The sequence below is a fragment of the Neodiprion virginianus genome, chromosome 2 (assembly GCF_021901495.1).
Source record: "Neodiprion virginianus isolate iyNeoVirg1 chromosome 2, iyNeoVirg1.1, whole genome shotgun sequence".
NCBI classification, from domain to species: domain Eukaryota; kingdom Metazoa; phylum Arthropoda; class Insecta; order Hymenoptera; family Diprionidae; genus Neodiprion; species Neodiprion virginianus.
Genome location: NC_060878.1, coordinates 103,605 through 115,216, shown reverse-complemented (window position 1 = coordinate 115,216; position 11,612 = coordinate 103,605). Strand labels below are relative to the sequence as shown.

The 11,612-nt window shown below is 37.2% G+C and overlaps 1 protein-coding gene and 1 long non-coding RNA gene across 3 annotated transcripts in view; one reads left to right on the top strand and one right to left on the bottom strand.

Moving 5' to 3' along the window:
* The first annotated feature begins 5,932 nt into the window (after positions 1-5,932).
* On the top strand, positions 5,933-6,476 carry LOC124297438 (uncharacterized). The gene is made up of 2 exons (XR_006906611.1): positions 5,933-6,243; positions 6,362-6,476. It is a non-coding gene; the product is annotated as an uncharacterized LOC124297438 (long non-coding RNA).
* A 467-nt stretch (positions 6,477-6,943) lies between these two features.
* The window catches only part of LOC124297429 (probable serine/threonine-protein kinase DDB_G0267686), a 73,199-nt gene continuing 68,530 nt past the window's right edge, over positions 6,944-11,612 (bottom strand). For both annotated transcript variants that reach the window (XM_046748440.1, XM_046748441.1), the window contains exon 4: positions 6,944-10,644. In XM_046748440.1, the coding sequence (XP_046604396.1) occupies positions 10,451-10,644 (194 nt within the window). In that variant the 3' untranslated portion in view covers positions 6,944-10,450. The remainder of the gene's footprint in view (positions 10,645-11,612) is intronic.

Genomic DNA, 11,612 nt, shown 5'->3' with positions numbered 1-11,612 from the left:
TAGTAAGTATATGCTCCAAGCTTTGGCGTTCTTGAGTTATCCTCACTTTTCGTCTATACTCACCCAAAAATATAAATCCTCGGCTCGATTTGATTTCACAATGACATCTGACTGAGCGCCAGAAACTTCTGCTGCGTAGTAGCAATATGTCAACAAGTTATGTGTTTTACCATAGCTTGTTGCTCTGAGACATCTTTTGTTGTAGGTATAAAGAAAAATCGACAGTAAAAACATTGCCGACAGTGTTTGACACGTGGTTTGACCAATTTACCCAGGGTTTGAGGTTATACTCTCATTGTAATAATTTGCGCATGTGCCAGTTTCGCGCAGCAGGGAGTACGTTCTGCGCGTGCGCTCCTATCATTTTAAAGGAATTCGTGCAAAATGAAGAGCCGTCGAACACGGCCAGTATTTCACATACGTATATTACATATATGGTATTTCACCGAGTTACATACTGGTTTGGAAACCCGTAAGGTGGAGAGTGATTCAAATAGTGTGCCAAAAGCGTAGTGCTCATTTCTGCCACTTGGAGCAGTGCAACCTTGGGGTAAGCCAATCAAGTTAGAATGGGAGAGGTAGCTTTGGGTGTATTCCGAAATATACTTCCAGTACTGCAGACCGTGACGTCACCCAGTCAACTGCGAACTGCGTTCCGTTTTTACTTCGAGTTGCCAGTCGCAGTAAAATCGGAACGCTACACCGAGGATGCGGCCATCTCTCAAGTACTGCAACTCCCTCACGTCCCAGACCGCAGTAGTCAGAGTCAACAACGTCACAAATTTCATGACGTCACTGACTGGCTGTAGTAAGCTGTTGCGCGATTTCGGAACGCGGTTGCCAGTACTCGCAGTACTGCGAGTATATTTCGGAATACACCCTTTGAACAGCCATGCAATCGGAATACATCCTTTGAACAGCCATGCAATGGGTGTATTCCGAAATATACTCGCAGTACTGCAAGTACTGGCAACCGCGTTCCGAAATCGCGCGACAGCTTACTGCCGCCAGTCAGTGGCGTCGTGAAATTTGTGACGTTGTTGACTGCGACTACTGCGGTCTGAGACGTGATGCAGTTGCAGTACTTGAGAGATGGCCGCGTCCTCGGTGTAACGTTCCGATTTTACTGCGACTGGCAACTCGAAGTAAAAGCGGAACGCAATTCGCAGTTGACTGCGTGACGTCACGATTGGCAGTACTGGAAGTATATTTCGGAATACACCCAATAATAGAACATAAACAATATTTTCATATAATCAAAAATTAGTGCAATGCTCATTAAAATCAAATATTTCTCTGTACGGACGAAATACGCGTAGGACGTACTTTCGACGCGATTCTTCGTCTTGAGGAACTTCGAAAACTGAACTTTTTTTATCTTTCTTAAGCTTTGTTACAGCAACGCCAACTCATTTATACCCTACTTTACTGATACTTTTCATACACGAACATAGTCCTCCTTTACACTTATCCCCCATAGTCGCTAGTCATTGACATATGAGATTTGTTAAGAAAGGAAACTTATTCCAGTTTTGATTCCAATAAATAGTGAGCCGCTGGGAACCCACCAATGAACATTACTGTACTAAGAAATTAGTTTATCAATTCAAAGGGATAAGATTCAAACATTGTCGAAATCGGTATGAAAATCCCTTGATATCCACGACATGAATTATTTAGTAGCCATATTCCATTAAAGAGGTCTAGCCCTCATGGGATTCGTCTGTCACACAAATTAAGTGGTAACTTACCGACTTAAACGATTACAGCAAACAGGCATGAAAACTGTAATGCCGGTACGGTTGACTGACATGCCAATAAAGATGTTTCACCCTTTTTTATTTCAATGTGTTACAAAGAGACATTAAATCTACTACTACCACCTGAACGACGCAATAACTTCTTCACTTACCGTGGAAACACTACGAATTATACAAATTAGCGACGACACTCAGCCCACTTGACCCGCTGAAGTAGCAGAAAATATTGTCCAAGATTAGCTCCTTTGTTACTCGATGGTTTATCTTATTGTTAGATATGGTCACTAGAGAGAGATGAAAAAGAAATGACGATAGAGAAAATTCACCGCAGATACCATCAGGTACACACATTGACATATAGTATGGACTACGCTTAGGCCGGTAGAACACGGCTAGCTGGTAGAAAGAGGTAGCCACTGGTGGCGGTCATCCTCCGTCTCTTTCTATTCAGGTGCGTAGCAATATGATAGAGAGAGAAAGCAGTTGACCTCCACCTCGTTCCCTCTGTCTAAATCTAGCGGACACTTTTCGAACGCCTTCATGTTGGGATTGCATATTCCATACTGTACCTGTGTCGATGGCGTGGTCGATGGGTACACATTATCCGATGGGAATTTTGGAGGACGATTTGAGGAACCCTGTAGCCTATATACACTCAGGGGTCACAAACAACTCGAGAGGTTGCACAATTTCGCAATAATTTCGGAACAAAAACCACCTTCAGAAACCCTCCCAAGTACACGGTAATAATTCCGTCACCAGTCCAATGCCCTTCCACGAGTGGAGTTAAGTGGTCATCGTAGTAGCCTCGCGACCCTCGCGTCCCCCACTCGCTCATATTACCGTCTTTTCAAAGCATATGAGGTAGAACCAGCGAAAATCACGTGAGAAGGTAGGTTGACACCACCCCGAAGCAGGAACTATAATTTTCACGATTAGCCAATTGAAACCTGGGATGCACAGCCAGGAAGGTGCGTAGCTTTTCATTTCTTATTGTGTTTTAGCTCCAATTTACCGGATTTCTGCCTCATATTCAGCTATTACACTTTGTGATTTATGCATCATTTCTCGGTCCTCCACATGACACCAGCGAAGAGGATTTGTGTGCGCGTGTGTGTGTGATATCGAGGTATCACCACCGTGAGTTTCTAATTTTAGCTACCTCCTGTCGTTCTGATCGCTTCTATCGCGATATTTTCAATTTGTTATGAGTTACGTATGCGTAAGATTCGATTTTACGCATTAATAACATCACTTAGAATCAAACCCAATTGATGAAACAAATATATATATACAATATATATATATATCGTCGACCTCAGATTCTCTTCTCCCTGTGAGAACCGTGGAACATTTAACCGCGACATTAGGTATTGATCGTTTAGGCTGGAGTCTCGATTATTTTACTTCGGAATTTATATTCCTGATACCTTGTCACTAAGCTGCCTCGTTCCAATTTAATGTTTGATCTCTCTTCCGAGAATGCTTTACGTCTGTTTTATTGATTTTGAGATTCCCAATCTTAAAACTGATTCAGAAAAGAGGAGTGCTCGAAACGTGTGCAGCCGAGAAAATCCTGACACTATTCTGGCGCGTTGATGATTTTCATGATATTTACAGGAATCGTACACGTGATGTAGGTTTTTAATCATACCTTAACGATGGATTACAACAATAACAGTGGCATGGTCTTACAAAAATCACCCATGTAGAACAATTTGACGGTATAGAAACCATTTTGCAGCCTAACAATTACATGCTATGTACACACACACACACACATACATATATATATGCATATATGGCAATGTTACACAGATGCTGGCATATAAAATAAATTTATATCACGCCATTTTGATTATTCAAGTGCTATAATTAAAATACAACGGACTTGTGCGTCTCCATACACACAATAATATGGTGTATCGATTTGTTAGTACATATGATTCTTAAAATTCGTTAACAACTAGGTACTTGCAACGATTATTACGAGGCATTGTATGTGTGACGAACGAAGATTTTGTACAAATTGTATTTCTCGTCGACTATTATACATATACACATATATTATAAAGATATGTTGCCGCCGCCGCCGTGTCAGGAATCCAGGAAGTCCGCCCTCCCCGCACCAATATAGAATATATATATGCAAAGTTTTTTCCAGCGATCCACTGAGAGAAGAAATTGCTTCAATCAAGAAAAACTTACTTGGATCAAATAAATTTCGTTAAATGGTGCTATTAACATATTTACTTAGATCAAAAAAACATATTTTAATTTGATAATATATTTGATTGAATCAAATAAATATTTCTACTTAATTATAATGACCATTTGATAGAGTTCAAACAGTAATTGTATGGAATAAATTTGCCAATTCTTGTATCTAGTTGATGATTATAGTGAAGCATGAATGCATTGTTTCGCTCCTGAAACAAATGCTTGAATGGAAATAATTGTCTTTTTGTAGTCACGAATTATTTTCATTAACTAGAAAAACTATTCCTTGATATAAAATAATATTTTTTCGATCCAATATTTTTTTATTTTGAGGAAACCGTTTATTGTTTGTTTTTTTTTTGTTTTTTTGTACTGCATAAATATCTGAGGTCATTAATCAGCGTGAAGTGTATGAATTGCAAAATTTTTGCATCAGTGAACACCACTGTCGACGGCCCCATCGAATAAAGTACAAATCGATGGCGGAGAACAAAACCTCATCTCGACATTTCGTTCAAAAACATCGTACGTTTTCGGAGATCACTTTGGGCAAACGATGTTATTGGATAAAATTCTGAGATGGAGTTTTGTTGCTTTCATTGTCAGCCGTCGAACTCTGTCACATCAATCGAGAATTATAACGCTAAACCGGTGATATAAACGATTGAAGCCATACTTCGAAGATGAGAGAACCTGCCACGTATCGGTCATTTGTCGAACTATCATAATTATATTAAACTATTGCATCAAATAAGAATTTACTTGTCACAATCGCAGTGGCACTACTGTGTATAAAAATTAATATTTACTTTTAAATATTGATCTATATTATCCCGCTTACTTGGATTGGTAAAATTGTTCTCTCGTCAAATAAGCAATTTATGTGAAAATATTTTTTTAATTCACATAAACGGATGATCCACTTACGCGAAATATGGAGTCTTACAATAAAGTACTAATTTCTGGAACGAAGTAACTATCTTCATGGGGTTACATTGCACGATTTTGAAAATCTCTCTCACCAGATTCCAGTAAATATTTTTGAAATCAACTGTTTTTAAAAATATAATCTGTTTCTCGAAATAAATATTTGTTCCTGAACTATCGGTTAATTCAATTTGTTGTCTGAATATTCATTTCTTTCCAACACGTATAGACATGATCGTTATACGTTTTTGAATTAAAATAGGTTTCACTCATTTACCAAACTTTTGTAGTCTTTATCCAAGTAAGTGTTTCCTATATAGAACAGTTTGTAGTAATTCAATTGCTGCAAGCTAATACGCATTGTCTATGAACTCGAAAATCATTGTTCAAATAAAAAATATACCGCGCTGTATAAAAGTATTTTTTTCCTTCAACGTTCACATTCATTTAAATGAATATAATCCATTTCAGTCAAGTACATATGAATTTGTTATAAGAAAATTCATTATAAATGAATAGATTTACTGAAATCAACGAATTTTTTCTCTCAGTTGACTCGTGGATATATCCGGAGGGCTGTTTAAATGCGAAAATACACGCCGATCGGTTTCTTCATCTGATGCACAAATTAGCGCCGTCCGGACAGTGAGAAATACATAACCGTATGTTATAAAAGAAGTTTTAAATATCCAAAGTTGTATTATTAAAACCGCCAAATCGAAAGCATTTAATCTCAATGACAATGATTGAGACACCGACTCGTCTCGTCATATACATATAGCACAAGGATATCGCCGATAAATCAGTATACCTCACCCTGCCTGTATAAAATGTAGGATTAAAACTAAGCTGAAAAAACATTATCGCTCGAATTCGGTATGCGTGGCCAAAACTCTTATACTTGTACCCAATTGTTAGTGATCCGTCAACGGAACGTCAATGGTATTGGAACATTAACGAGTGTTAGACTAGACGCAGACATCTGCAGATTTCCGTTGCATTTTGAATTAGATTCGACTGCATGCACCGTAAAAAAAATACGGCGCTGACTTCTATAGACGAAAATTTACTGTCAATCTAACACCATCCTATGTCGATCTGACGCTGTCCGATGTTGAATTACCAAATTGACCGTAAAAATTTCTCTATAGTAGTCCACATCGGCCCATTTTAGTCAATTTCAACGTCACCATTTTTGCAGTGTGGTATAAACGTGGCGGATTGAATAACAAATGTTTGACGAAATTATATGTATACCTATTGTCATTAAGTAACTACAGTCTACGGAAGGATGCCAGCTTTAACATGGAAGTTGGCGTATCAGAAAAATTGAATCGTAAGTTCAACCGACCATTCAAAGAATCGATAATAAGTATGCATTTCATAATGCTGGTCAACATGGCCAACCAACGGATTAACATTAATGTCTTATATTTCTTCATCTCACGCTTTAGGCGAAGATAGAAAACCCAGCGCTGCCGATGAAACACTTATCAACGTATGCCTTTACCTGCGATCGTTATCAAATTGCTAAGAATACCAACTCGCATTTCGGCTAGTTTGCTCTCCACACTATCGCGAAAAATAGTTTCGGGCTGGTTCTTTTTATTAAGATATGGTTACTCAATACCATTAATTATAGTGTAAGTATCAGCTTGTAAGTAGGGGAGAGCCGGGCAAAATGGGCCCCTTAACGAAAACATGATGAATTTGTTTTGTTTTGGCCTAAAAATAATATTTAACGTATAGGGCCCATTTTGCCCAGCTCTCCTCTGTCTATTATAGTCACAGCTTCTATGTACGTAAATGTGTCTGCAGTACATTAAAAAATAATAACACACGACGCGAAGACTACATAAGATATAATTTCATGTTATACATGAGCATAAATTAATGTACATATCGAATTAATTTTTGTGCACAAGTCTCGACATACTGTATATATATATATATATATATATATATATATATATATATATATATATATATATACACAGTATATACATATATATACAGTACAGTATATATATATACTATATATATATATATATATACGTATCGATATATAATACATACGTTACATTGTTAAGTTATACGTGCTATGATACATACATATTTCTGGTTGTGGAAAGCTACTTCCCATCGGTCTCACCTGAATTTTTCAGTAATACGCAGCCGGATAAACTATTCATTTGAGTAGGAGCTGATAAAAAATGCAAAGAGCACAGATAAATTTTTGTCTGCCCCGGACACAGAAATATTTGGATAAGGCAACATGATATGTTGGACTTGTAAGGGTAAGTTACGTTTTTTTCTCGTGTATCTCTAATGCATCAATTGAACTTACGTTGAATTAACATTTTTCGACACAAGTGGTTAATACTTTTTGATTGTTAACTCTTGAAGATTTATGAATTCGTTCGAATCAATTGTCCACGAGAGCTCCACGATCAAGTGAATAATTTCACCGAGTACTTTAGGACGGTATAGGGCTAGTTACGAGTACTGCGTACTCGCTTGTCCTCAACTTAACTTTTCCTACACTGAGAAAAAAAAGTTATTAGATTTAATAAATATTAATTGATGCAAATAATCCATGCGTTTGTATAGTCCTGAGAGCACATTTATTCCCAGCGACAAATTATGTAGTTTTCAATTTAAAAAAATCATATTTAGGACCAATGAAACATAATTTAACTGAATTAAATAAAAACTGAGCGGCAAAACTCACTGAGTTGCTCTTCTGGTTTGATATTTTTATTTAAACGCTGCATACTTGATGCCAAACAAACTGTACCTCCACTCAAATAATGTTTACAAGGACCAATCACAACGACTAACCTCGTATTTGGATTGAAAATGTATTTAAATAATTCAACGATTTCTTTAGTATTTGATTATTATGGATATATAAATTTAGATATACCATAAATATAGTGTAAGTATCGCTTGGTTACATATTTTTTTCAATTTCTTTCACTACGATATGCTATTGTTATTGACTGCCACCAAACAAGTGTAGTAGCGTAACTTCAAAATAGTTTTTAGAAAACGTAGATGGATCAAAACCATAACCCAATATATCGCATCGCATATAGTTGGCTGATTAAGAGTAATGTGAAGGATTCGAGTATATAAACATCTTTGATACTACTTTTCAAGCAGGAAAGCTTGCCGTCTAGTGACCGGAATTTTTACTACTACGAATGAAATATCATTTCGGTTGAAAATAGTGAAACATGCACGTCAAAAAATCAGAAGATTACCGAATCAACAAAAATTTTGTTTCAGTGAAATTATGTCCAGTTCTTACAAACAATGATTCATTTATACCAAGCGCGTATGCGATTGTGTCGAGAGTTCTTGAAATCAATTTCAAGTGTATATTTGCAATTTTCAACTACACATGATTGTTTAAAACTCAGAAAACTTATATTTCATTGTATTATTTAATAACTTGAATTAAATGTGGTACACATAACAACTCAACAACTCTTACTTGGTTCCACTCAAACATATCCTCATTTACTTGGATGGAATTTTTTTTTTGTTTGAAGTAGCTATAGGTATAATCTGATGAACAAAATAATTTTCTTAAATGAATATCAAAACCTGTCTTGTGAAACAAATTCTTGTTTCAACATATTACACATTTCTTTGATCATAGTTATCATTGATTATATCGGACATACATCACATTGAGCCAAATATGTTTACTATCTGGCAATAACGTTCATATTTCAGCAAGCGTGGGATTGTTATTTCCAATCTCTCGGTACTTCTGAACCGATGTGTTCACCGGTTAAAGTACTATTTTTCCACGAATTAAATGAGGTATTGTTGATTGAAGCGAAGTATTCGTTACGAAATTTCCAGTTTAATACTATGAAATAAATATGTACTTGTTTGAAATACACTAAACTCGAAAGCATATAGCATTTAAATCAATGCATCGATATTTTTCGTTCAACTAAAAAGTGGTTATTCTGAGTGAGAAATTGTTGGAACCAAATAAACTGGAAGTGAGAAAAATTCGTTGTTCGGTTCGATAACTTTTTTTTCTCAGTGTACCTACGATTTTTCAGCTTTGACTGAAAGTGATCATTCTAACCGTTAAAAAATTCGTACCATCAGCTACGAATGCGAACACATACTCTTGAATTTATTTCTTATAACAACATAACGTACGGCACTCTGCTTGAACTCCTGATTGACTTGTACATCAGGGCGCGACAAACTTGGTCACCTCGGGATAATCTGCACATTATACCTTCATTCTTCATGTGAATACAATAATACAGTTGTTACGTTTAACGTGAAAGTTAATTTTTCTGCTTCAGAAATTGATGAAAAAAATCACGGGATCACTGAGATATCCGAGATATTGGTGGTATAGTATCGGTAGGTCGTTGTTGTTTAAAGAATTCGCGAGTATATGTATACCTATATATTTACATATTTCGCACATTTTTGTGTAGGTGTGTATAATATAAACCCATGTACACTTGTCACTTTGACCAGCAAGAATTCGTCGTAAAGACAGTTATTTTGATTTTCGGCCTGTCTTGTCCGCGGGCTTGGAAATTTTGACAGAATTACGGTCGACGGGGCTTGGTAAACTTTGGTAACTTGACTAGCGTAGTACATCATATAATAAACAGGACCGGTGTAACAACTACTCTCATGTGGATTTTCATTGATCAAAAACAGCTAAATGCTCTTCTATAAGGAAAAAAAAAAAATATATGAATCTTAAAAATAAGGAATCCTTTATCAGATTATCACGAGATGAAAAATGACTTATCGATAATAATTGGGAAGTGATCTAATAACATTATACACCTAATTTACAATCTGTTTCTTGATCTATCCATTTTTGATTATCGAAATAGGTATCACCCGATAAAATATCATATCCAATAGGTACATCATTATAAGATATACGAATCTCTCCACTTGGTTTTGATCGATCATCAAATTCCCAAGCCCTCCGAAGGGAATTCTGCGCGCGGCGTCAAACGTGATATTATTGTGCCGGCGATTCAGTTTCTAACTGTGGCACCCTAACATTAAAGCGACTACTGTAATGCATGTATATATATGTGTGTAGTTGGTGTCACTAACAACAAGAAAACGCGTGAAAGTGGAGTCACTCGCAGATTGAAACCGAAAATCGGAGTGTATACGTGTTACGTACATGTACACATAATGAGTTTCGAAGCTTGTGTAATTATACTGGCACCCAACGGTCTCCATACGAGGAGTGATACCCCAACCACATGGGCCGGCGATAGTGGCCGTTGTATAAGGCACAATGCGTATAATATTACAGGTGTGTACGATGTACTATGTAGTACTGGATAAGGTTCTTCGGTACGAAGAATTTGCTACTCGACGGCTGCGCTGCAGCCCAAACCCACGTCCGTGGTTGTACAGCCTAATCGCTGCTGTCCGATGCAACGGGAGGCACTTTATTCCAAGTTCCTTATACTTCTGTAATGCGACATATGAATGATACCGTTCCGTTTCTTGTACCACGGTTATCACTTGGCATGCTGTTTTGGGAGATGGCGTTTCATGTGAAGAGCAAGGTGATCGCTGCGCGCAAACGAACGTTCGCAAACGGCACATTTGAATGGCTTGGCTCCGGTGTGCTTTCGGTAGTGACGCGTCAATTCGTCGCTACGGGCGAATCTCCACTCGCATTCTGGCCACTGGCATTGATACGGCTTTTCACCTGCAACCAAAGTAACAATATCTTTATATTTCTATACATTTTTACTGCATTACACGAGTACGTTGAGCTTGGACACCGGGGCATTCCGACACCGAAATTCTTTGGCTCTGGAAACAATGAGAAGCATCCCACACGAGAAAACCACTCGTATTTCTAGCTATCTCATAGTCCTTTTTACCTTGTGTAATTTTCCGTAAGGCGTACGAGGATTCGAAATCCTTCATTCGCAGCTATATATCACATTTCTACCTTCCAAACTTTTTGGATTCATATTCAATTTCCGATTTCACTCATTATCAGCTCTAAAGATATCATTATCACAATACGAAATGAGACCGCGTTTGAAGAACTCTTGACGTTCGAAAGTGATGACCGTCTTTTAGGAGGATCGCGTTACTCCAAGTTTTAGAATATTTATTTTCGTTTCCTTTCTCCGAAACTGGTGAGATAATAAATCGATAGTAAATATAACGATGTATAATCCGGACGATGAAAGGCATTCACGCGACGGCTGATATTATAGGTACTTCAAAAATTCGTTCTTCAGTTACGGTCTATGATCAATTTATTTTGCTCAACGTGTCGACCAGGCTTGGCCGGTCATCTTCAGGCTACAGGAAACACATTCTCCATATATCATTACTAATTGATTAACTATTCAAAACTGAATGTATAAAGTACGCCGTAGGCACAAGCTTTGACGTTACGTTGCTAGGTAGCAAGGATATTTACCATCGCAACTACAAGATCTTATCCCAATAGTATAAGAATTGCGAGATTGCGAAATATGTTCAACAGGTTGAAAAAGAAACAAGCTTCTAGTTCTATAGCAATAACTTACCTACGTATTTATGAAAACTCCATATCGCACATGGTGTGTTATAATAGGAATATACATGGTGATGGAGTGAACGCAATATTGTTACAGGAAAAACGACATTCCGTTGTAACGTGCAGTGGTATTGATA